Genomic DNA, 27406 nt, shown 5'->3' on the forward strand with positions numbered 1-27406 from the left:
GGCTCTCTCCCCTGTCACTGGCAGTCCTTTCTATTCTCTTGACAAGCAGTGGCTAGCAGCTAGCTTCAGTTTAAGAGTCTACCCTGCTTCCCACAGATTGACTTGGATGAGGAAGATCCGAGTTTGAATGCTTGTTAAGCCATGAAGCTCATTGGATGATTTTGAGCAAGTCTCTGTAGGTCCATTTAGTCACTCTTCTATATGTACCTTAAATGCATGGAGTGAAGGGGAGGACTGCCGCACATGCTGCCCTTGCTCCTGATGTCATCCCACCTCTATACATTATCCTGAAAGAGGGATCTATGTAGCTGTAACTGTGTGCATGTAGGCATTCTACATGACCTGGAACCCTGTGCAGTTTGAACCCTGCTCAATCAAATTGCATGATGCACTTACTCATGCATAGGAGGTGTGCACCCCATTAAGACCTTCCAACTAATACATGGGAGCAATTCATTAAGACATTCCAGCTCCCCCAAACAAATTTCATGTACACACAGAAACAACGTCTGAATGGATTTTATCACTCAGGGTAAAATGCTGGGCTGGGGCTGATGTGAACTGTAAGCCAAAACATCTGGAGAGCACCAGGTTGGCAAATGCCGATGTAAGGGCTTCCTGTATTGCTACGTTAGCCGAGTGTCTTCCAAAACCCCATATTAGTTTGAGAATCACAAGGAATTATGGGACTGCTTAAGACAGGGAGGGCTGGAGTAAATCAAGGTGGAAGCCCCTTTCTAAAACTCAGCTCTGTGTGGTCTATTTATAGGAAATGACACTGATGGGTCTTGCCTCAATGTACGCCGAGAGGGTCATGTAGATTTTCTCTCTGTATGGGGTGACACGATTCAGCAGCAAAGAGTTGTGCATGGAGCTATCCCATGCCGCTTCAAACTGGTAAAACGTCCTGCAAAGAGACAGCAAGATGGTTGGTTAAAAATAAACACTACCATCAACCACCAAACTGTGACAATTGCATCAGCAGCAGTACGCAAACATGCACACACAGAGAGACATATTTGTGCTGAATGGATGCAGCCATCCTGGAGTGCTGTGGCTCAAAAACACCCCCTCATTATGAACAGCAATAGTGAAGGCATCTGTGGGAATCCTCAAGGGAAACTTCTGTGCTGTGAATTCATGGTTGTTGTTTTTAATATTGCATTTGAGCAGAGGTGATTTGGGGTATGTTTTAAGGTTAAAATTTAAGCCATGAGATGATGGGGTGCCAGAAAGACAAAGAAAGAGGGACACAGTAATAGATAGAAAGTTGCATGCAGGTGGCATTCTCTCATCTAGAACTGGCAATAAACAAGTTTCAAGTTGTCTGTGAATATTATGGCTTAGCAGAAAAGTCACCACATGTTTCTGCTTACATTGCCATGGTAAAGCCAAAGGTCTGTTCCATACTTATCTTGGGGTGTAATTTAAACATGCCCTCTGAGAGTGAATGTGGGCAAGAGGAAAGGAAGCAAGAGTCAGGGGGAAAGATGAAGAAAGCAATACGAAAACAGAGAGCTTCTCTTGATCCCTGAAACAATTGGGTATTTTCAGATTTTGTCTAAAGCACTCCAGGGCCATATCTCTTCAGTCAAACATAGCACACAGACAATCTATCTTCCTTCCACAGGAAGGAGGTACTAATTTTCAGCAAGCATGTTCAGAAAAGAAAAGAGTGAGGATGCTCAGTGCTGCAGTCAGTTCCATCTCTCCAGAAGCATTTGGCATTGCAGACCTTAAAAGTTTGATATGTTCATAAAAGTGCTTTCAGTGAATTCTCTTTGAAGTTCATTTCCCACATACAGCTACAGTCACCAAAGCTCCAGAAGAAAACTGACTATTCCACCAATCTCTGATTTATAGGGAGTATTGTGACTCTGAATGATAGGGAGATTTAATTATCTCCAGACCTATCTTACCCTAGCCTTTTCCTGTTTGGTTACTGATATCTGAGAACTACTGTGCTTCTTGCTTTGTGAAATTAGGTACATAAGGTACCTGAGTTTAGCCCTTTTTGGGGGAGGGGGAAGTGTGGTCTTTTAGCTGGCCCTATTAAAAAAACACCCAGATTGTCTTTTGAGAACAATAACTGAGATAGTCTATCAGTACTGTGACATACTATCCCACTGAGGAAGCCAGGGTTTCCAGAATGATCACCACATACAAAATAGAGGTTCAGTTCTTTGCATAATGGAAGCACCAAAGCAGATGTAAGCTCTGATGACATGCAGCAGCAACGGGGCTTCTCATGCCTGAGGGCTGAATGTGGCCCCCTCCCAAGTCTCTCCCTCATATTCTCAGGATTCCCCCCAGGCCACACACCCTCTTCTAGTATTTTTGCCTTGCTGGAATGTTTATTTGAATGATGACAATTCCTTGTTTGCCTGGATGGAGGATGGAGAGATGGTTGTGCAGTGTTTGTGCATAGAACCCTCTGGCTTTCGTAGCCCATTGTAAAAGTCACAACCATGGTTCTGCCCACATCTGCCTTTGGCCCTGCCCACCACCACTGGGATGCAGTCCCCAGAAGGCTGCTCATGAGCTAAAACAGATCTCATGCTGAAAATGGTTCTCCATCCTGGATATACAGACACCCAAACGTCACTCTCATCCCCTTTCAGTAGCCTTTCCCATTATGATGGCATTCCCTTGGTAAAACCTATTTGGCTCAGCATTTTTGTGCCACTAAACAACAGAAAAGGGTGACCAAAATATTGGGACTTTAATATGTGTCTGAGCATCCTCATGATTCAAAAACATTTCCACATGGACATTCCACTTTCACAGCTCACCAACACTCATATCAACATAGTCAGAAGTCTCTTTAAAAAAGAAGCCAGGTCTCCTATTGGGAAGATTGTGCATTATAGTAGGTCCACCTCTCAGAAATAGTTGTTGACTCTTGTTAAAGAGGATCTGACTATTAGTTGATGATGCACAGTTTCTATCCCATTCTAAACATTGCATCTTGACACTGAGAGTCGCAGCATCTTGCCAAAACCAAAACTGAAAGAGCTGAGACCAAGATCACGGAGACACAAGCCACGGGAGAACAGGTAACTCCAATAGGAAGGAAGGAAAGAAGATTAGGAAAGGAAGAGGAAAAGGGAAGAGGAAACAAGGGAGAGGAGAAAGAGAAAAGAGGAGGAGGGAATAGATCAAGCAAGTGTGTGAGAGTAAAGTGAGGTAGAAATACCTAGTGTCATTTCCCAGTGAAATGCTATAAGTGGAAGGCAACCCAAGACAAACACATGTACACATACACACATACACAAAGAAATCAAAATGTCAGAAAGCATTGTTTATATGGTGCCCTGTGGAAAGCTACCCAGAGAGGCAGCTACATGGGGTAGATGGTGATTTGAACAGAGTGCAGCCATAGATTGTTGTGAATTTGGTAATGGTGGGCAACAAATGAAAAGCAAAAAGACTATTGTCCCTTCACTCTGGGAGCTTCCAGACCAGCTGTTTGTTAAGCATTGATCCTGACACGTTTGCACAGAGGCTTTACAACATTGCCTGTTTATTGAGCATTAATCTCGATATGTTTGCATGGAGGTTATACAATATTGCTAGCTAGTGGTTGTTATCCTGCACTTTCCAGGGCAATTTTCTTATCAGACCTTTTCTGGTGAGAAAAGTGACAGGATATTAGCACTAGAAACTGCAGGATAATAACCTCATCTTGTATAAGTGAACAGTCAATCTGGAAGTGCCCTCTCTTGGTAGAAGAACATGGTCACAGAATGAAATTCAGAACATAGTTTTGCATATTCAACACTCTCCTTTCACTTTTTAGTTGAATTTCTAATATCTGTGTCCATCCAGCTAGGCTCCCTTCCCCTGCATTAGGGGATCAAGGATCAAGACTCTGTTTTCAGTGGAGCGTGATTCTTATCAAGATTTTGATTCACAGTGTGAAAAATGGACTAAAATGACTTGAGCAAGGCAAAAGCAGAAAGGGGTTCTGGGTGAAATTCACACAAACAATAGTTTTCAGCCCTCTTCCAAAGAAAACATGCCAAATACAAATGAATCACTGAAAACACATTGCTAAGCAAATATTGTATGTGGTGTGGATGGGAAGGTGAGGTTGTGGGTTCCTTTTAAAAAAAGAAGAACACAGAATTTTGCACTGTCAAGAACTTAATGGGAATGCCACTAGTATGACTTTCAAATCTAGAAGTTAATATGAAGGAAGGCTATTCTGGGGGGCTAAGTGCATGGAATTCTGATTATGTCACTTCATTCATTGTATGTGATATTTGTACTGAGAACCTTGGGTGTTCATCCATTGCCCTAGACTCATTCACTCAACAATAAACTTTAACCCTACTCCATAGGTTATGGGCTTGTCTACACTGATACACTAGAAAAGAAGAAATGTGTATGTGTGTGCTCTTTAATTATTGGATCCTTTGACAACACCAGAAATATATATTACTAATACAATCACTTTCCTAAGCATCTGGTATTCAATCTGGAGAATTTAGAAATATATTATCAAGCAGAAGTTGCATATAAGCAGAAGTTGCATTTTTTTTCAACAGGCAATTTAGTTCACACATAATACATTGCTAGTCAGATGGTAGGGATGAGAATAAAGCTTTAAATTCTGTAACCTAGTCTAGAATTTACACTCAAGTATCCAAGGTAGTGAGTTAGGAAAATGTATTATCAAAAGTTTCTTCAATTGGTCATTTGCAAGTCACATTTTAGAGAAGTTATTGAATCAAAGCCAGTGTGAATTATATAGAGCTGTTATGGTGGATCTGGAAAGCTATGAGTATGAACTTGCACATCAACCTCTTGAACAGCCTTACTGTAGTGCTACACAAAAACGCCTCCGTGTTGAGCCAGCATAAGAATGGTAATAGAAGAGGGAGCATTCCCACTGTTTAACCCATGCTGCCAGCTGCTGCTTTAAGCAAGGGTGGTTCACTGCACAGGAGGGTTCCTCTAGCAATAGAGTAAGTTGCTTCGTAAGGCAATACAGGACTAGGACAATGTGGGGCATCCTTGCTGGTCCCTGGCAATCCATCCTCCTCAACTGGATTTAGGCCTGAAAGATCAAGGAAAATTGAGGGTACACGGAGAGCAAGTCGTAAGCAAGCACAGTTTGTGACACTGCACAACATTGTCACTGATCACGGAGGCATGCTTGTGAAGACATCAGGCATCACTTCCTATTTCCCAGCTTTGTGAAACTGAAGCCAACATGAGATAACCTTCTGGTCTTAAACCAACAAGGTTTAGGAATCACTGAATTAAAACATACTATACTGTGATGAGAAATGGTGCTGCTAAATTGAAAAAGATCTAGTTTTTTGGTCCAGATTACAGCATGCCCTGATAAACAAAGAGAAGAAGCAAGCAAGGTGTGCCATGCAAAGGTGCTATAGCAAGATATGGAATTCAAGATATAGCAATAATTACTGGTAAATACCAATTGTTGGAGGAAAATCAGTTGGTGTCTCAATTTACATAGAAGTGCTAAAAGTCAGTCTGACCTGGGAAAAGTTCCTTCCCAGCACCAAATACACACAACAACTGTCAAGTTCATCCCAAGGAGAACATTACCCAAGCTCACACACAAACCAATAATGGAACACAGTTCCACCATGCTACCTGGAACAAGCAATAGAACACAGTGGACGAAACAAACAGAACTGCTGAAGAAGGAACTGAGCTCTGCAATGTTGTTACTAAGGCTAGGGTTGGGGAGCAATTAAATCCACTTCCCATTTAAAGCTGAATTTATCAAATTCACACTTTCTCAAGCAGTATGAGAACCAATATACAGCCTTCCTTTGAAATGCACATGCATCTCAGTTTTGAGATGCCGCTCTCCAACTAGCTAATGCTTACAACAATTCATTTACCTACAGGTATAGGGTGGTATACAAATTTATTTATTTAATCAATGATGATGATGATATGCATAAGATGAATATATTCATGAAATTTATACATAAATGCATTATATTAGGAGAAATTGCTTGCAAAAGCCTTACATTAGTCAAAGCTGCATACAGAACTGTGCTTGTTAGGAAATATTGGCTAACTTTCATGTGGATTTTTAAAAAGAAAATTTGCAAATTGCTGCAGAAATGTTGGGACCCAAATTTAGGAATGGAAAAAATGAGAAGCTCAGAGAACTGAAGCTGACGGATCCTTTCATCTCTATCCCAGACGGAAAGGCAGAATCTGAAGATTGAATCTATTTATTAGTTAACACTTATTGATATGTATTGTTATTTAATAATAGATACAGTGGTGCCTCGCAAGACGAAAAGAATCCGCCCATTGAAGGATTAGCGGATTAGCGCTATTAGCGGCTTTTAGCGGCTTATCTGCTGATCGGATCAGCTGATAAGCGGCTTAGCAGCTTAGGAAAAGGGGGGAAGGGGGGAAAAACCAGCAGGAACTCGCAAGACATTGTCGTCTTGCAAAGCAAGCCCATAGGAAATTCGTTTTGCGAAGCACCTCCAAAACGGAAAACTCTTTCGTCTAGCGAGTTTTCCATCTTGCGAGGCATTCGTCTTGCGGGGCACCACTGTAGACCCATGACATAAGCATGGGCTGCCTAACTGCACATGTCTAATTTGGTTCTTAGGTATCTGCCAAACACTGACAGTCTCTGAGTTCTGGAAGTATACTTATTCCCTGGAGTTAAAGGCCAGGCTAGTGATAACAATGAATGACTGGAAGGCATATCATTATTTATTGGACTGCTATACCTCTATAATGACTACCTGCACAAAATGGTGCCTGGCACCAATCAGAGAGGTCATTAAATAGGCCACATGCAAGCAATAAACCACATATTATTGCTTTGCAGCATCATTGTACAGTATACAAGGGTAGTACAGTGGCACCTTGGTTTAAGAACAGCTTAGTTTATTAACAACTTGGATTAAGAACACTGCAAACCAGGAAGTAGGTGTTTTGGTTTGTGAACTTTGCCTTGGAAGCAGAACATGTTCCGCTTCCTGTTTGGTGTAAATTGAGTCCCCCACTGCTATGGGAAAGCACGCCTTGGTTTAAGAACCCTTGGGTTTAAGAACGGACTTCTGGAACAAACTGAATAGTTACTCCAGAGGAATCAGAGGACACTTAGCATAGTCCAGTTTATTCCATTTACTCCATGAAATTTATTTCTTAGCCTATCTTTGTATCATCACCGGCAGACTGAATAGTTACTCCAGAGGAATCAGAGGACACTTAGCATAGTCCAGTTTATTCCATTTACACTTCCCTGGAATGACAACTTTTGTACCAAACTTTCAGAAATAGAAGCTCAATAAGCATGTGCCTCAACATAACCACAATCCCTAGAGACACCTCAGATCAATCAAATATCTGCAAATGACTTGCAATCAAGGTAAGCAAGAAAGGCCTCATTTTATTCCTATTCTGCCCATACTGGACTATTGACTTCTGCAAATCCAAGGCAGCCAAGAACTAAGTCCTGGGCTCTCAATGGAATTCATTCAGAAAAACCAGTAAACTAAAACAAACCTTGATATCCACAATCCCATTTTCTCAGCATTCTCTTCCTTAGCTCTAAATACAAAGGGAAATCCCAAACACACCTTAGGGGAAGGAGGAAGTCTTCCAAAGTTAAGTACAGTTTTCAGACTGTATGTAAAGATTGTCCACCTTGGATAATATTCTAAACATCAACAATTCCTGCTGGCTTGGTTTGCATGCAGTGCTAGGCCAACCATGGCTCAGTGTGAATGCACAAGTGTGCAAGCTTCTGGAGAGGAGGTTGCAACCACCTTGCTCTTCTTCCAGTCCTGCTGCACCTGCGAGTTAAGGTTTGGTTTAGTGTGTCATCTGAACCCAGGCTCCTGGTTTGTCACCTCCAGAACTGCAAACCAAGAACAAACTTTGGTTACAGCTCATGGAGTGTTTCAAACCACGAGCTAAGGTGTAGACAGCATGCTAAGTCAAACAATTGCTTGGCTCTCAACAGCAGTGCAGCAGCAGGACTGGAAGAGGAGCACATTTGTGCTAAACCACTGTTTGGCTTAGCATTACGTGCAAACTAATCATTGTAAAACTTGCAGACCATTTAATGCTTGTGTTTCTTGGGCTGCGTTTTGCCAAACAGTTTTAACAGAAGCTGTTATCACAAGGCTCCTTCCCACGAAGCCTGTTAAACTAGGCTCTTCCCTCATCTCCCACATGGCAATGGCTCTCCTGCACCCCCATCCCCTTCTTTTCATCACACCCAGCCCAGCTTCTCATGCAGCCTGCATCAGCACACAGCTATCCAAACTGCCTTCGTGCCAGAGCTGGGATCAAGGGAAGGGGCTTCAGCATGGACAAAGGGTGGGGCAGCATAGTTTTGGCAGATGTCAGAAAAAATTACAATCGCAGCAAAACAGAAAGTAAAACCAGCCAAAAAAAGAACATAGATTTAGAAGATTTTTTTTAAAAAAAGAGAGAGCTGTTTTTTTAAAAAAATAAAGGAAGGAAGAAAGAAGAAAAGGAAACCAAACAAGGAGTGGGGAGAGAGACCCAAGGAACAAAATGGAACAAAAAGCCCAATGATACAGAAGAGAAGGAGAAAGAAGCTGGTGTATTTGAGTGGGTGGAGGGAAGTTCCAACTGTAGCATTGGTGACCGCAATGCTGACTTGGGTAGGGGCACCAGGGAGGAGGTCAAATAAATAAATAAATGGGGAGGGGAACAAATAATACCTAGGCATATCCGAATCAAGAAACTGCCTGCAAAAACACAAACAATCACATGGTTAGTGTGGGTTCAAATGGGTGGTAACAGCAGCAGCAGCAGTAGCAGCAGTTCCATAGTGCAGCTTCTCAAAAGCCCAAGCCCTATAAACAGCACCTCTCTCTGCCCACTGGCAAGCCACAAAAAGCTGTAGTAGAAAATAGCAAAGCATCCAATATCACAACCATTATGAGTGAGTGGAGTGAGTGAGTGAGTGTCCGACACTGACACCGAATATTGGGGCCTGAACTGGGGAGAGCTGAGCAAATCCTGGTATAGTCATGAAGTCCAGTGGGTGCATCACTTTTTGCATGCCTACCCAATTTCACAGTGGTCTTGTGAGCAAAGCCCAAGTATGCCACCTTGAATACAAATGTAGTAAGGAACAGGACTACCCTCTTGGTATTGAGATTTGAATCATGTGATGGCAGCCTCATTTATTGCACTCGGATTTACCTTGAGTTCTTGGAACATAACTGCATCAACCATCACCCAATCAAGTTATTAAGGCCCAAATGAGCCCCCGAGGCCATTCTGTCCATGTTAATTCATGCTTAACCACTACACATTGGGGGGCGGGGGTTAATGCCATAGCGACAAGGAGTTTCCAAGTTCTTCACTGCATTTATAAGAATGAAGGCAATGGAACCTTCTCTAGTCTCATAGAGGTTTCAGTGGCCGGGGGATAGAGGGAATGAGACCAAAATATATTGTTATTTGGTCTTTGGGAAGGCAGCTAGGTAACACACAATAGCAAAGCAGTGAGCAGAAGCAAAAGGTTCACATGATGGGTTAGGTAGGTTCCCACCCTTCTCGCTTCAGCAACATCAAGACCCAAAGCAAGCCCCCAGAGCCCATGCAGAACTGAAGGGTGGAGACTCTGGAAGATGGTAAATTGTCCATTGTCTTCCTCAGTTGCTCTAGATTGTCCTCCTCCTGCAAAATCTGGCCATCCTGCTAGCAAACTCTGAGGCATCAGCCAACAATTCAGTTCTCATCCATGCAGGCAGCTGAGAATAATGCTCTTATGCCAGGCACAGATCCAGAGAGGAAGAACCAAAACATGAATGCTCTGTATATGTGATTCCTATCCCTCCCCAAGCAACCTGACAGGTGCTTCATGACCCAGGATAAACCTTTTTATTGTTCTTGACACTTTTGAGTTTTAATTGCTTTCTTAAAAAAATGAATTTTAATGAGTTATGCTGCTTTGCCAGAGAAATTGATAAATGTTGTAAATGAAACAACCCGAACATGTCCTAAAGCATATGAATGCTTTGTTAGTTGATTTGAAAAGTCATGTTCAAGTATTCTGCTGAGAGCCTGAGTAAGAAAGAAGCAGAAAAATCCATTCCCAGAATATGCAGTACAGTGGGGTGGGCAACATGTGACCTTCCAGTGTTGCTGGACTACAATTCCCATCAGCCCCAGCCAGCATGGCCAGTGACCAGGGAAGATGGGAGTTGTAATCCAGCAACACTGAAAGGGCCACTGGTCCCCCATCCCCACACTAGGGATATCCAATCCAATATGCAGAATTACCTAAATGGACTGCACATCCAGGATGACTCCGTTCTTTTACTGAACAATATCCACCATACAACTACAGAAAATCTTTAATGTCAGCTTTATTCAGTGCTCCTAGAACTTTTGCAGGTGGCTGGCATGCCGACAAGCTGGGCACTTGCAAACCAGGTTTGCTGTGCTTATCCCTAATAGCCAAATGTACTCACAAGATTGTCACAGGGGGAGCAGCAACTGTTGAGCAAAACTAGGGAAGATCACTTTGAACACTCATGACAGCAGTTACTTTTGCTGTGAGGTTCTTCCTATTTTGCTTGTGCATGCTGTGTCTGTTGCTAAAGAAACTGCCATTTGGAAATACTTTTCCATAACTGCAACTCCTCCCTCTTAATCCACGGAGCAGGTCTTTAGCAGCTACTGTTTCAGAGAGACACTGCTATATGCTGGTTGGCCCTCTTTTCATTGATTTTTCTGGGTTGGGTTCACTTAATCAGCCCTATCACTGGAACCCCTGCACAATGACTTCTGCTTGTGCAACAGGCTTCCCCCCCTCCTCCTCCCACATACAGTACCCCAAAATTGACTCAAGGGTGTCAGCAAAATTTCCAGAACAGCACATGGTGGGGGGCTTGTTCTGTCTGGCAAGCTGCAATGTTTGTGCAGACAGAATGTTCATCATAGCACAACATGGAATTCCACTCCTTGGTTTTTTAACATTTCAGTTTATTTGTCATTTATATATTGCTTGCCTATTTGGAAGAGAAACGCCATTAGAGGTGAATACTAAAAAGAGTCTTTGCTCAATTGTTAACATTAGGAAGTTCACATGCCAGTCTTCCTTGCAGTGTTGAAAAAATGGGTGAGGGGGTATAAGCTATGGGCTAGCCTTGCCTCCATGACTGACGTGAGCCACAGCTAAGCCTGATGAAATGCTTCCCCACCATCCATACATTCAGACAGCACAGGAAAAGGGCAGAGCTAGCCTGTGTGGCCCCACAACCCCTTTCACCCATTGTTTCAGCACTGGAGAGCAGGCTGTGTGAACCTCCCTACTGCATAACCTTTGTCCTAGGGTAACTCACCTCAGACAATCTGTCTTCTCTTCCAGCATTTCTTTGGCATCTTCTGTTTTTCACACATCACATACTAACACATTGCCTCGTCCGCAACCCGCATTTTTATTGTTCACAGCTCAACCATACAAGCTCGTGATGAGTGGTTTCTTTTGCCAGAGGGTCAGGATAAATGATGTTATGTTAAATGTCTGAATGGAGATGAGTATTGAGGGACCAGCCTGGGACGCTTCAGTAAAAATGGAGTAGCCACACAACTACAGGAGACATGGAAAGGGATATTCCCCACCCACCACCCAAAAAAGTGAAAGAAACTGAGATTGGAAGCCGTGTTGCCTCTTGCCTGTTGTTCTCCTGACATAGTAGCATGAGTGCCCCATCCATGGGACCAAACTCAGTCCTTCATCTTAGGAATTATAACTGTTACAATGCATTACCATCCTGGCTGTCTTAGTGCAGACCCAGGTCATTGAACCTGAGCTTTCACAGCCATCTCCCACAATGAACCACCATTGACAGGATGGGCAGCAACAGCAGCAGATATATTCTATGCTTATGATAATATTTTATTTTCTTGCTAATTATACTGTTTTATTTAATGTGCATTTTATACTTGACCTCCTTTGTAATGTTTTGTTTTGAAATATTTAAGATAATTACATTATATTGCTTTGAATCTATACTTTATATTTGACTTTCTTCGGTAATGTTTTATTCTGGATTCTTTTATTTGATGTTTCAATGTGTTGTAAACCGCTTTGCGATATTTTTGTTTAAATATAAAATGATATAGAAATGGAATGGATAATAATAATAATAATAATAATAATAATAATAGGTAAAGGTAAATGACCCTTGGTTAACTCCAGTCAAAGGCAACTATGGGGTGTGGCGCTCATCTCGCTTCAGGCCGAGGGAGCTGGCGTTTATTCACAGACAGCTTTCCAGGTCATGTGGCCAGCATGACTAAACTGCTTCTGGCACAACAGGACACCGTGACAAGTGCCAGAGCACACAGAAACGCTGTTTACCTTCCCGCCGCAGCGGTACCTATTTATCTATTTGGACTGGTATGCTTTTGAATTGCTAGGTTGGCAGAAGCTGGGACAGAGCAACGGGAGCTCACCCTGTCACGTGGATTAGAACCACTGACCTTCCGATTGGCAAGCCTAAGAGGCTCAGTGGTTTAGACCACAGCACCACCCGCGTCCCAGCATATTCTGAATTTGCCCTGGTGATAATGTGCTTGGTGCAAGCATTGCTATTCCAGCTCCAAGGAAGCAAAACATCTCCAAGCAGCTGGTGCCAACTTTCAACAGTCCTGTTCTATCTTTTCCCCAGAAAACCAGCTCTTAGTGCATGAACAAGGAGCAGTGATAGGCAATAATGTGATTTTTGCTAATGTGTAAGGAACAGCATACCACAGGCAAATCCAAAAATTCTGTATGTATGGGGTAAGACCATTGATTATTGGTAGAGCACAATATTTGCACACAGAAAGTCCCCAATTCTATGTGTGGCTGTTTAAAATATTGGTTAGCATGTGGTAGGAGAGATCTCTGCCTCAAACCCTGAAGAGAAGCTGTCAGTCATAGACAATTATGGGCTAAATGGACAAATAGTCTGAGCCTAGTACAAAGTAGCTTCTGATATGGTTCTAATTCACTGGACATTCAGTGATAAGGTGATGGATGTTCATGGCCAAGGCCAAACAGGAAAAATTAGGCCTGTTTGGCTGGAATCTTTGTTACCAGCCCGGTAAAACTCTTCTCAATCAGAGGGATGCTTAGGGAAAATATTTTGGACCACTGTTGCTTTCTCTTTCTGCTACTTGGACACTGTAGTCCCGTTACTTAGCTAGCCTCAGCATCGCTTTAGCTCACTGGCTGTCCGTACTGCAGTAAAGGGGGGGGCCTTCAGAGAAATGCCCCCCCTCAATATATATTTAGGTACATACACTCCCTGAAAATCTACAGGGAGGTCATGTTTGCCTCAGGTTAAATGAGCAGAGCATGCTTTGTGGCCAGACTCACCGATCATCCTGGGAGGGGCGGATGTATCCTGATGACAGGATGTTCAGAGATAGGATGTTGGGGTCAATGAGGGATTCATCTCCTTCTGGGGTGTTCCGAATCCGACCTAAAAGCAGAAAACACCACATACAGTTTATTCCTGAGGGAACTCAAACACAGGTATATTTTTCAGCCTATCAATGTGGTGATCCTGTCAAGCTGTAGCTATTAAGAAAATCATATTGCTGCAACATTTTTGTTTCTCTCACTAAATAGTGGTACCTCGGGTTAAGTACTTAATTCGTTCTGGAGGTCTGTTCTTAACCTGAAACTGTTCTTAACCTGAAGCACCACTTTAGCCAATGGGGCCTCCTGCTGCGCCAGCGTATGTAACCCGAGGTACCACTGTACAGATCCATGCTGCCCTGGAACAAATAAGAGGCAGCAAGCCTACCACACCACTATAATTTGGAGACTTCTCAAAATCTGCCTGCATAAGCAACATAAATTCCCTGGTATAGTAGCCTCACAGCCCCTGAGGTTCTAGGGGCAGAATAGCTCCTCACAATATATAAATACCATTTTGAATGGTTTTCACTGCACCACATACCAGAATAAGACACAGATCTCCAGAGTACAGACTGTCTACAAGTCAGTAAGAATGCTCAGGGGCCTACTTAAGGTCTCGGAGCACTGCTTTTGATGCTCAGCACATAGCATTTGTGTCTATAAACCTCTCTGGAGTCAATGGGAGTAAGGGGCTGCTCGGTTCAGGCAACCATTTGGCCACAACAGGGGTGGAGAATCATTTTCAGACTTAGTATTGCATTCCCTCATGGGGAACCTTCCAGGAGCCACATGCCATTGGTGGGTGGGGCTAGAGGCAAAAATTAGCAGAGCAATGGATGTGACTCTTACTCCTGTACTAGTGAAAGTTGGAGCATTTGATCAATTAGGGCACTGCCCCACTAACCTCCATCTGGCCTCATCTAACCCCCACCTGCCTGCCTTCTTACTTACAATCAGCCCAAGGAGTGGCACCAGCTATCAGCTTTCTACTCTTTAAGACTCAGGGCTGCCCTTGTAGAATTTGGCAGGGAGGAGAACAGAGACAAAACTAAAGCAAGTTGGTTCTGCCTGCCTCTACTTCCTGTTGGCCTTCCTGCCTTCTGCCCTACCAGTTCCAATGGAAGTGAACTACCATTGCCCTGTTCATTCCAGCCGCACAAAATCCATGAGGTTTTCAGCCCTGTGCACACAACATCCATATATCTTCACCCTCCATCTAGGCAAACCATCTGCATTATCACATCCAAGCCCATCAAAAAAGCCGGACCCATGAGACGACATGGCCCATTTTGAGAAGCCCGGGAGGTCATTTTGTACTCCTGGGCCTGAGACTCCACCCCCTTGGCTAGGAGATACAAGAAAGGGTAGACACAAGCTTTACTTACCCACAACCAGCTCCCGCACTTCTTTCCAGCGAATGTGGCTCCCTGTCTCATGCACCAGGGTGACGGTGATCCTCCTCTGGATACCCTGTCATCCACCATGCCCAAAGAGAAAGGAGGCAGTGGTTATGAGAACTTCAGCTAAGCAATGAGCAGCACTGGGTGGGTTTTGCCCTTTGCAAAAGGATATGTGCATGAACAGGGGCAAAAATATTGGCCAAGAGAGGGAGAAGGACATGGCTCCTATAACAGGTCGCCTCTTATAAACTGGCCCTTAAATGAGGCAATCTACAGTGCTAGCCACATAGTCTATTTGACAAGTGCTTTGCTAAGATAGGCAAATAAATACAGTTTGTCTTGAGGATAACCTCATTTAAAAGGGTCATTTGGGCACTGCTTTATTATGCGTATGAGCAAGATATACAACAGACTTCCTACAGCATATCAAAACTTTTGGCTGCTTTCAATTTTGATTCTGTGTTACTCCTCTTTCATTGCACTGTGCTGCATCATAGTTACTAAGGGGGAGGGTATATTTTGTTGCATATGTGCTGTTGTTTAACCTATAAGAAGAAAAGCAATAAAAAATACTTTTTTTAAAAAAAGGAGGAGGCATTTTAAAGGAGGTAATCTGCAGCGCAGAGCACAGTTGAACCTCTCCCATTTCCTTTCCTGACAAAAGATTCTATGTACTGCTCAGCATGAAAAACAAATTTATGGCAAACCAGTAGAGTGAGAGCGTAAGGTGCAGCAGTGAGCAAGTGCTAACTCGGTCTCGTGGCTCCTACAAATGGAATGAAGAAGTTAACCGAGCTAGGAGCAAGGCCAGATAACAGTCTAATATCAGGACACAAAGTTCTAAACCCAACAAGCTTGATTGCCAAGATGAAACACACACCTTATTAGCAAGAATTAGTTTCGCAAAAATGTGTAGCCTACAGGTGCACACTCCATTGGGGTTGGTGCACCTGTTCTCACCAGGGGAGGCATCACATGGCTCTGGGAGATAACGCCAGAACCTCCTGCTCCTCTGAATCCTGTTTAGCCACCCCAGGCCATGGCTCTGAGCTCTCTCCAGTCTCTGACAGCAGTTGAGATTCCTTTTTGACAGGAGAGAGCTTTTTTTCCTCACTGTCTTAGCATCCCCACCCCATTCCTTCTCATGCACCTCTTCATGTGTGTCCAGAGTCTGCCATTCCAGGTCTGTGCCCAAAGATGCTTAGTTAAACATGGCAGGAGGCTTGTGTTTTTATCGGTGTTTCACTACCCACCTTCAGTAATTTTTGGATGTAGAACTGAACCTAACAAAAATATCATTACAGAAAAGAGCCAATGAGTTTGGGTATTGGGGAAGAAAATACCTGGTGTAGAAGGAATGTTCCATGGCAGGGCATTCCTCCACGATGATCCACAACAGCAGGGATGTAGCTATAAAAGAAAGCTACAGTGAGACAGGATGTGGAATGTCAGCCCACAGCACCAAGTCCCCCAAACAGTGTAAGTGAAACACACTCTTAGATATCCTTGCCTGTGTTGCCCATGCTACCATGCCTGTATTTTTTGAACAAGTTCACTGAACATTGTATTTGCACCAAATGCATTCAGCCTGTGTTATGGGATGCCCTGAGCCCGCATCCCATCAAAGGCCCCACATTGCAGACAGGGACAATTGCTACAGAACACACCACAGTGGTCTCCACAACTTCAGGGTCAATGCTAGGTTTATTTGCATCAGTCTATCCTTTGCCTTGTGGGAGAAGGGCAAAAGCAGATAAGAAACGGGGAAACACAGAGAGAGAGAGGCTTTCAGACTGCTTCACAGTCACTCAGCAGGAGGGCATGCAGGATTAAGGCAGCAAACTGCTCTTGATCCTGCACAGACCACACCCAGAAAAAAGGGTATGATCATACTGTGTGGCATGTAGGAATGGTGGAGAATTTTGATGCAGTATGCATTTAAAGCTGAATCTATCAATTTTGCAATTTCTGAAACAATATGTGAACCAAAGCACAGCTAACCTTCAAAACCTGCATTTATCCAAATTCTGCAAAGTAGTTCTCCCAAGCAATGTTTACAAAAATGTATACATTAAGGGAAGGGGGGCAGGGAAATGAAAATATTAGGAAAAAAATAACACGCAGAAATGCATTATACTGTATTAAGGGAAACAGACTGTTTCTTAGGAGAAATTTGCACTAAGATGTCAATGAATTTACATGAGGGGTTTTTTTGGTGGGGAGGAATTGCAAATTGTTGCAGAATGCAGAGAACTGAATTAAAGTTTGGAAAAATGAGAAACTGAGAGAACGAAAATTAAGATTATTCTATCCATAGCGGCATAAGGATATTCAGTTCAATTATTTGTGATATACCGTAACCGATACTCTTTTCTCATTAGGCAACTATTCACCCACAGCTTGACTTTTACATATAGGTTTTGTATCCCAAATTCTCGGTACAATGCTTTGCAAATATGTAGCTTGTTTCTAACTTGCATGTGCACGACTCAGCAAAATAAAGAATAAGAGGACTAAATGAGCACGTTCCTAAGAAGTCTCCTAAGTCATTCCTAAGACAAGTTTCAGGTAGGATGATCAAATTATGTCTCCTAGAAAAGAAAGCTATCCCCATCCCACTGATCCATTGACAAATATAGACACTTACTCGCCATTGGCCTCAAGCTCACAGATTTCAAAGAAAACCATCAGATCATACTTGCACTGGCAGGGGCCAATGCTGGGCCTTGTCATGGCACTCAGTTTGGTTGCAGGCACTGCAAAGGAAAAAAAATTGGAATTAGAGGCTAAAGATAAGGGCAAACAAGCCCTATCTTCTCAGATTGTAGACTGGCTTCACAGCTTGGGCTTGTCCACATTGGAGTTTACAGTGTGTATGCAGCTGTTCGCATTCCCATTTGATTTATGTAGTCCACATGATGTTACCCTTAAAGAACACCAATCTCAATGCTTCCCCCCTGCAAATTCAGGTTTACCTGAAATGGGGATGATCCAATAAATTGGGGGGGGGGGGCGGGAATCAGGCTCCAAACAATCGCACTTGGGATTTCAGAATATTTGTTTCAGGGTTTGGGTGTAGGTGGATCAATCATCATTTTCTGCTACTCCCCTTTTCACACCCGCTATTTTTTTAATGCTTTCATTTATTTTCATGCCCAACTATTTCTGAAGTACTCCTGAATGCAGGAGCATAGCCTTATCTATATTTTTTCTTTGGAACTCTCAAATTTGCACAAAATCACAAGCAAACCACATAATTTTTTCATAGCATTTAATTGGCATAATAGAACCAACAAAGTAGAAGGTGGGAGCAAACATGAAAGGGAACTCCTATTGGTATCAACTGAGAAGGCAGAGGTCTAATTCAAATGGGGGGGGGTGGATTAACAGCTACATAATGCTCAAATATGGACAAGGCCCACAGCACAGCAAGGGCAGGGCAGCCAGTTACACCAACACTTACTATGTAAAATTTAGAAAGAGTCAATGGTAAGATCCATTAATGTTTGAAGAAGGCTTTTGGACCCAGATATACAAAGAGGAAGGTGGATGGGGCTCTGTAAGCAAATGCATAAGCACACACAAAACACATCTTCTCCTGCATTGAGATCAACAGACCCACATATATGAAAACAAAGTCTTAGTTTGTTTTCATCAGCAATGCAGTCTCTCTGAATGACAAACAAGAAGGACTGGGCTTAAAGATTTTCATGAAAGACACAAGACACACAAAGAAAGGGGGATGGCTAATGCTCACGGCATTGTTAAGTGGTGTAAAAGAAGAACCATGTAGGTAAATAAGCATATTATTAAGAGCTAGAGGCATTTTTTCTGGAGTGGATGTTTGGAAAATATTGTGGTCGACTAGCATACATATAGACAGCAATTCTGCATGCCTGAACTTTGAGACACTCTGAGGAGATCTATTGTACCATGTCCTATGACTCCAGAAATCAATTCCATTAGGCATCTCAAGTGGAACTTTTCATTTCCCTCTACTTGTGTTCCTCACTGGTGAAATTGCAAATGTCTCAAGTTAGGTTTTCTGTCTTTGCTCCCCCCCCCCCCAATGCTATTCTGTAAGGTGCTGTGTACAGTTATGGATTTATATGCATTTATATCCCTATCCTTAAGCATTTTCAAATCTATTGGGAGTGGCCAAACACTGAAGACAGGTATGGGGAACATGGAGTACAGAAGCATCAGGACAGCCACAATTCCCATCAGCCCTAGCCAACATCATGGGAGTTGTAGTCAAGCAACATCTGGAGGGCCACAGGTTTCCTTACCCCTTATTTAAGAGAAGAATGAATGGCAAAACACCATCACTGAATCCCGTGAGCTGCACTAACAGCCCATAAATAAATATAAGCACACAAGACACACACACACACACAGAGCCCAGAAGAAAGAGGTAACAGGAAATCACATAGAACACTGCACACAGCAGAATGGAATATCCCGTTGACTCAGGGATCAAAGTCATCCTGTGAGGGACTCACATATGTTGTGGATTCATTCAAGACACTATACAAACTAAACTTGGGAAAGCAATGCAATTACACTGCTTTATGGTGTCCCCTTTTTTCCTGTCCTCCTGAGTAGTGTATTGGTGCCTTTCTCAGGAGCCCTCCAAGTCAAGATCCCTGAGTCTGGGCCTTCCAAAGCTTTGTCCAGGGACCAACCAGGCTTCTGAGCCTTTTTCACAACACAGTTCCCAAGTAAGAGGGATGGTGTGGTGCTGGGATCCTCCCCCTCTCTGATGAGGAAAGAGGAGGCTGTGCTGGCAGCATACAACATGTGTCCAGAGAATGTTTCCAGGAGCTGGCCAGCAAGCACGTTGGGTATCAGACCCTTAATCATCAGGAGGGATCTCTCTTGTTCTTCACAGGGGAAACAGAGAGGCAAACAGAGAGCACAATACAATATGAAACAATTATGCACAGAAACACGATGCAGCCTAAACAAAATACATAAGCAGCTCATCCAGTGCTTGCAAACCCCTATAGCCTTAAAATATAGTGTGCCATTCAGAACCACAATGTGGAAGAATGAGGAAGCCAGCCAAGCATTTATCACGTTAGACAGATACTCAGCAGTGGGGGTGAGACATACTGGTGACAGTAATGCTGTACGTGGCTATCACCGTGTTATCAACAAACCATCTATAGTGATAAAAGAAAGGAATGGAGCAGGCCTAGACAGCGTGCACACCATATATTTAAAGCACATGGCTTCCTCCAAACAATCATGGGAACTGTAGTTTACCCCTCATAGAGCTACAATTTCCAGCACTGTTAACAAATTAACGTCCTATTAATTTTTTTGGGGGGGGGAGGGGAGTGACTTTGTGCTTTAAGTGTACTCTAAATGTATGGTGTGTGCACAGCTCAAGTTTAGCCTCACTGCTAGAGAGAGCTGTGGAAAAGGCAAAAACTTAGAAACTTGCTGAAGATGTATATTCCATTGCTGGAACAAAGCAGCATACAGCTCCTGAGCAAAAAAGAGGACCCCCCCCCAACTTAAAATGGAGGGTATTCAATATGCCACAGCTATGGGGCATGCTCAGGTCACTTCGCTGGCTCTGCTGAGAGACCTGCTCCATCACATTCTTTCATCCCTGGCAGCAGCCATTCCATGAGACTGCAGCTGCTTCTCCTATCCTTTTGGTTCCTACATTTCTATTTACAAGCATGCTAAATGAAAAGCAATTTCTCTCCTACCTGGTTTGGATAATGGCATGACCCGAGGGAAATGGCGCCGGGATGGTCTTAGGGGGCTGTAGAGAAAGAAACACTAATTTTAAAAAGGGAACACAGGGAGAAGAAATTAGAATATATCAACGTAGGCCCAACGTAGGAATTTGTGCTTGGTCAAATAATAGGACCTGAACATGAGCTGATAGGGTACTAAGCAGTTGCTCCAACTCTTTACCTACCCAAGAATCAGAAGTTGCAACCAAGACTTGATTCGTCTAGTCCAGCTGAGTGTCAGACTTGTACTCTTTGACCAGACCAAGACTTTTTGAGCTCTAACGATGTAAATGTAAAAGCAGCATCTGCCCTTATATACCTGAGCATGCTTTAGTTGTTCTAACATACAACAAACTGCAAGGCAGTTCTGAAAATTCACCATCGATCCTTGCCACTGAACACATGAACCTGATCAAAATAAGGCCAATGAAGAGAGCCCCATTGTTCTTACTGCTGCAGCCACAGACTTTGCATATTGCAAAATGGACATAATCTGGGCTAAAGTAGGGCAAACCCCAAAGCCAGTGAGAGATTAATCCTATGGCAATGGCAGTTGTTGTGGAGGTGACACTTACCTGAGGACATCCTTGCAGAGAGGTGGGAAAGGATGCTGCTGATAGTGTCCAAATACCTCAAAGACAATTGGCTGGCTCTTGATATACTCAATGAAAGATTTGGTGACCTCCACTGCAATCTAAGAGAAAGGAAAGAAAAGAAGAAGAAAAGCCATTTGAAATAGAATATCTACAAGGTCACATTCACTTAAGCAAAATTTATTTCAGCAAAGTTTATGGTTAACATTAGTTACATGGCAAATGAAAGGCACTCAGTACTAGTACTACTACTGCTACTACTAATATTCTTAGTAAAATTATAAACTAAAAGTGGTACTTGTGCACAGATATTTATTACTTCATTTCACAGATTTATACACGGACTACATGGCCATTGGTTGAATTCAGCAGCGCTCTGGTCATGTTTTTATGTTAAGTTTGCAATAGACTGATCTGGCAAAATGATGGCCTCTCAGCTTAGTTCTCTAGCTGTGTGATGATAATGATGTTGACTTATGAGGGTGAACACCATAAAGATTGCAAAGCACTTTGCAAATTCCAAGTGTTTATACCAATGATAAACAGAAGCAGCAGCAAGTAGAGCATGTGACACAGGGCATGGTGTGCTGGTGCAATGGTTGTGCCTCATCTTGAATACTTGTTTGCTGTTGCAGCACATAGAATTATGCAATACAGATTATAGTTAACAAGCTATAATATGCCTATAATACAGCTTTCAGCTTGAATGGCAATCATTGTTATTGATGGCTCTTTTTCATCCAGAAGGAGGTCACCAATTATGCACAAAATGAAAAGCTTGCTTCATTCTTCGTATAAGGATGGCACCCTGAATCCAGAACAATGTATTTTTTCATATCCTTGTTAATCAGGCTGTTTCAAGTACTGTTGCCTGACATTAAAGGTGTCACCATTAATACCATCTCTATGGCAATCACAAATCTGCTCTACCAGAGGCTATTTCCACCCTGGATGCAGGTGCTGCCCATGGAGTTGTCAAAATGAAGCCTTCTCAGATTCTATACTTACGTTTTGTACATGATAGAAGCCAAGGGGTGGGCCTCGCCCAGTGTTCTTCAAGGGTTCTGTGGAGAAGGCCTCATCATGGCGGTGGATAAAGCTGTGAAGAAATACAAGTTTTATTGTTGTTGTTATTGAATATATTTATCACAGGTATGTTCCACAGTTGCATATTGCTACACAGGAAGACCATTAAACACTAGCTCAGTTGAGGTCTGATGGTCACCACTGAGGCTTCCTATACTTTGAGTGCTATGTTCCTGTTGGGGGCACTCACATACTGAAAGGCCAGTAGGACAAGGACCTGAGGGGGAATAATCCTTAAAGGGTTCCTCACCCCATCATGCAGGGATCCCTCATAGTTCTTTGCTGTCCTCCTCTTCTCCTGTAATAATTAATGTCTTCCACCAAAGGAAGGTCTGGTATCTATACTCTAACCTCCATCCTTTAGCCTTCTAAATGCTAAAACGTTTTGGCTGTCAGGAATCAACTTCTGTCAATCTAGGTTCTCCCATCTGAAAAGAATGGGATAGCCACCGAGGGGCAAAGGGAGGAGAAACCACAATCTCCTAAGGTTATCTGAAATGGGCAAAGGGCAAATAGAGAAGGGAAGACTGTAACTCACTTAAACTGGCAGAAGATGTCTGCATATTCTGCTGAGATGCTAGATGCCTGCAAAACTGTCACTCTGAAAGTGAAGATGCTGCCCAGCTTCAGGTGCTCAAGGGCTGCCTCTAAAGGCCCATCCACCACAGACTTCTCTGAACTGTCCAGGAGAAGATCCTCAGGGGTGGCTGGAGAAATAGAATATTAAAGTTATAAAGGACATTTCCTCATTGGTATAAAGCAGATGCTTCCTCATATCCTAAATGGTGCACACATCAAAGTGAGAGCAGAAGAAGACGTCCTGGACACTGGAAGGAAAAAGCTTGCTTGTCCCATTGGTGGACTTTCCTGTACAAAATAGCACGGTGGGCACAACAGCTGAATTCTATGGCTTTGCTAGGTAGGGTTGGAATGACTCCTGTCTGAAACCCTGGAGAGCAGCTGCCAGCCAGTGTTCACAATATTGGGCTAGATGGCCAAAGATCTGAATTGGTAGAAAGCAGCCTCCTAGGTTCCTAATTCTCACAAGTGGAACTTGCAGTAAAATGCTGTAGTGTATAATCATCTCCTAGGAGGAGCATTCCTGTTCACGTTTCCTGCTATCTGGCTAACTTTCCTCCAGGATAGCAAAAGCTGTAGCAAGCTCAGTCAGAGCACTCTACTCTCTCACACCAGTTTGCTGTTTACTTTTCCTACTGGAACCTAATATTCTGAAGTTATTGAGCATACTCAGTCCTCATTGCACTGTTTGGAAAAAAAGGTTGCCTCTTCGTGTGTGTGTGTGTGTGTGTGTGTGTGTGTGTGTGTGTTTTAAATGTACTTCTGTTAACATGAGGGTTTCCCTTAAAATGCTGATACCTCCCTATTGTTTCTCAGTAGCCTAGTTGGGCTCTGTGTTTGTCAGCATGCACCATTAGTGCATTAGTGTTAGTGGGAGTGATGCCAGGAAAAAGCACATCAAACATAACAGAAACATGGCCACACAATACGATTTTTTTCCTCTCTCAATCAGTACACACACTAGGTTTTGCTTCCAGACAACCTGTTTACTGTGCATTCATACTGATTTGTTTGGACAAAGTCTGCAAGGTTAGACCACACTGACTGTTTATTGAGCATTTGTTCCAAGTGATACCGTGTAGTGTCAAGCAAATGTTATCCCACACTTTCCATGCATTTTCAGTCACTTTCCTCGCAAAAAGTCAGATTCCGAGGGGAAGCGGGTTTGTTGAGCAAGAATCATAGAATCATAGAGTTGGAATAGACCACAAGGGCCATCGAGTCCAACCCCCTGCCAAGCAGGAAACACCATCAGAGCACTCCTGACATATGGTTGTCAAGCCTCTGCTTAAAGACCTCCAAAGTAGGAGGACTCCACCACACTCCTTGGCAGCAAATTCCACTGTCAAACAGCTCTTACTGTCAGGAAGTTCTTCCTAATGTTTAGGTGGAATCTTCTTTCTTGTAGTTTGGATCCATTGCTCCGTGTCCGCTTCTCTGGAGCAGCAGAAAACAACCTTTCTCCCACCTCTATATGACATCCTTTTATATATTTGAACATGGCTATCATATCACCCCTTAACCTCCTCTTCTCCAGGCTAAACATGCCCAGCTCCCTTAGCCGTTCCTCATAAGGCATCGTTTCCAGGCCTTTGACCATTTTGGTTGCCCTCCTCTGGACACGTTCCAGTTTGTCAGTGTCCTTCTTGAACTTTGGTGCCCAGAACTGGACACAGTACTCCAGGTGAGGTCTGACCAGAGCAGAATACAGTGGCACTATTACTTCCCTTGATCTAGATGCTATACTCCTATTGATGCAGCCCAGAATTGTATTGGCTTTTTTAGCTGCCGCGTCACACTAGAGTGCCAAATGAACTTTAATTGTGCAACCTGAATGTCCTGGCATGTGACTGAATCCCACCCCAAAATAGCAATGGTCTGGAAGTGTCCTGGAAGCCTTATCTTTTTAAAAACATTCTTCTTCTTTTTAAATCTCATTTGCTTCACTGTTTTCAACCACAAGAAAATACAGAGTGGCTGTTGATGTAGCTTTCCAATGTTCTTCATGAGGAGCTCCAAAAAGGGGCTCAAATCTTTGGCTTTTGCTGCTATGCACACAGTTCCTCAACCCCTTTCTGACCTAAAAAAAACCCCTTCACCTGCACAGGTGTTGTTGTTGACTTCATCTGCAGATGGTCCTATGTCAGTTACTTGTCCCTGTCCCTCTACGATACGCAGCTCCTCCTGTGAAGTTCCAGAGCGGGACATTCCCACTACAGGACAGGACTCAGACTGGAACTATAAGGAAACAAAGGATAGGAAAAGAATACAAGATAAAGGTATGATGGTTCTGGGTGGTGTCATTAGGTTTCCCTTGCAGTGGTGTGTTTTGCTGTTCTCCTTTTTAAACTGTGAGGTTAGGGAGATACAAAGTCAAGCTCAAGATGCAAGTGAAACCAGCTGATCTAAGAAGAGAGGAACTTCTGGGCTATGAAGTTCCATTATTAAATAACTCAAAAGAGTTCAGTAAGATGAGAACATATACCGTAGGACTAACTTATCTCTTCTCAGCTAGAATTTTATTAGCAAGAGAATAAACACCCATTGTGCCATCTATTGAAAAATGGCACAACAAAATATGAGATTATACATCAATTGCCAAATTATATTATATTTATCAAACCTATAGGCAGGATATTTTCTTGTCTAAATTGATTAAGTTTGTAGAAAACTGTAGTTAATTGTAGGAGATGTTAATTCACACTGTTTTGAAATTTAGCAGTGCTGTCGAGTTTCTTCTGTCCCTTATATTGCATCTTTCCTTTTTTCTGTTTTTGTATCTCTTATTCAAACATGGTAGAAATAAAATATAAATATGATCAAGGAAGAAAGGGGGGAAAACTTGTAGAGCTTTATATTTATCAATAATAATCTGATATAGTATTTGCTGCTAAATAGTAAACATTTAATAGAATCTGGACTGAAATCCAAGACTTCAAAGGTCGCTAATGTCAGTTTCCATGTCACTCAGAAGAAACAAACCAGCCTCTCAGTTTGCCATATGTTAATATATGTAAATTCATGTAAATTTAAGCCATCTTTTACTTAGCTTTGGGCATAAATTACAAAGAACAGAAGGTATGGCATACAATTGAGCAGGGTAGTTTAACAGAAGAGAACAGAAGAGACAACAAGCTTTGTTGTAACTCAGACTCTAAGTAGTCTCTAGGGACCAACATTATTACTTTGCCACACTACTGAGCCCTCTGAAACTTCTGAATTTGCACAGCAAATTGGTTAATTAATAGCCACTTATAACCAGTTAGGTTCAGGTCTGAGTGTGATCAACAATCTGGGATGATGCTCAGCTAGTTCTGTCTTCCATGGCATACCTTTTCAAAGTGCTGATCATCAAAGGAAATTTTGGCTGTTCCAGATTGCCGCACTCCTGAGCCATAATCTGGTGCTTCTTCATCAGCTGGAAACAGGAAGGCATCAAGAGGTTATAGCAATGAAAGAGAAGCTCAGACTCCCCAACAGATTGAGAGCCATAGCCAGGAACTCTTAAGCTGCAGTCCTATATCCACTTCCTCATTGGACTCAGTGGGATTCCCTTCTCAGCAGAAATGCCTAGGATTGCACTTTTGCTCACTTATCTTTTCACGTTTATATTTTCTTATGAGTACATTTTATCCCACCTTTCCTTCAAGCAGCTCAAGAGGGCATGCAAGGTTCTCCGCCTCACATTAAATCCCCACAGTAACCCTGCGAGGTGCATTCGGCTGAGAGACAATGAATAGCCCAAAGTCACCTCAAGAACTTCATGGCTGAGGGGGGATTTGAACCTGGGTCTCCCCATTCCTAGTACAACACTCTAATCCACAAGAAAGTGCTAGGGAACTGTACAGGGCAAATACAGTCAGCCACCAAGTGTGGCTGCATTTGGACTGGCATCACTCCAAGTTTATTTCTGCATGTGGTAAATTTCTTCTCTGAATACCATTATCCAGCCACACTGTGAGGAAAGAAATATAAAAAGTGGGGATGCTTGGTTATCTGGATGCACCTTGAATCATCCAAATGAATGAGAATGAGGAAAGGTACCACTGGAAGTAGATGGTCTAAGTTTCACTACATCAAGGAAGAGCAAATGCCTCTGCTAAAATTAAGCATGATGCTGAAAAATGTGGAAACAGAAAGCATCAATTAATCCATCTCTTTGCCATCAAAGTTACAATCTTTTGGCCAAGCTGCTCTGTCCTTATTTTAGCCCAACACAAATGTGACTGCACCTTCAGAGAAATGCAGTTGGCTTATAAGGCATTGCATTTTATTTCACTGACAGAAGGCTCCCTGTGAAATTTTGCAGGATATGCTTAAATTGCTCTTTCCTTGTATGACAGAGACATGGGGTTGTGCATTTCTCCGTACGATGCTTTGAAATACACATGTTATGTAAACATTTAATTTGAAATATTTTATAGTGTAATAACAAACACCCAGTCTATACATGAACAGGATGCAGAGAAGGCACACCTACACAGTCCAGGAACAGTCTTTTGGGCATAGAACAACTATTTAAAACACAGGTTCACTTCTGTTATAGTTGCAAAGGTGTAGATGGTTAGGTATGAA

General features: G+C 42.8%; 1 protein-coding gene across 22 annotated transcripts in view; it reads right to left on the minus strand.

Annotated features, from left to right (window-relative positions):
- The window catches only part of KIF1A (kinesin family member 1A), a 120697-nt gene that overhangs the window by 12183 nt on the left and 81108 nt on the right, over window positions 1–27406 (minus strand). For 6 of the 22 annotated variants that reach the window (XM_083505634.1, XM_083505619.1, XM_083505638.1 and 3 more), the window contains 13 exons: window positions 26164–26249; window positions 24931–25069; window positions 22791–22959; window positions 22175–22265; window positions 21149–21267; window positions 20544–20599; window positions 17468–17576; window positions 16164–16230; window positions 14806–14890; window positions 13373–13478; window positions 8712–8738; window positions 3197–3220; window positions 793–907 (listed from right to left, as the gene is read on the minus strand). In XM_083505634.1, coding sequence (XP_083361760.1) covers window positions 793–907; window positions 3197–3220; window positions 8712–8738; window positions 13373–13478; window positions 14806–14890; window positions 16164–16230; window positions 17468–17576; window positions 20544–20599; window positions 21149–21267; window positions 22175–22265; window positions 22791–22959; window positions 24931–25069; window positions 26164–26249 — 1193 coding nt within the window. The remainder of the gene's footprint in view (window positions 1–792; window positions 908–3196; window positions 3221–8711; window positions 8739–13372; window positions 13479–14805; window positions 14891–16163; window positions 16231–17467; window positions 17577–20543; window positions 20600–21148; window positions 21268–22174; window positions 22266–22790; window positions 22960–24930; window positions 25070–26163; window positions 26250–27406) is intronic. The other 16 variants (XM_083505630.1, XM_083505620.1, XM_083505640.1 and 13 more) reach the window with 3 other exon arrangements.

The sequence above is a fragment of the Podarcis liolepis genome (genome assembly GCF_965112155.1).
Source record: "Podarcis liolepis genome assembly, chromosome: 5".
Taxonomy (NCBI): Eukaryota; Metazoa; Chordata; class Lepidosauria; order Squamata; family Lacertidae; genus Podarcis; species Podarcis liolepis.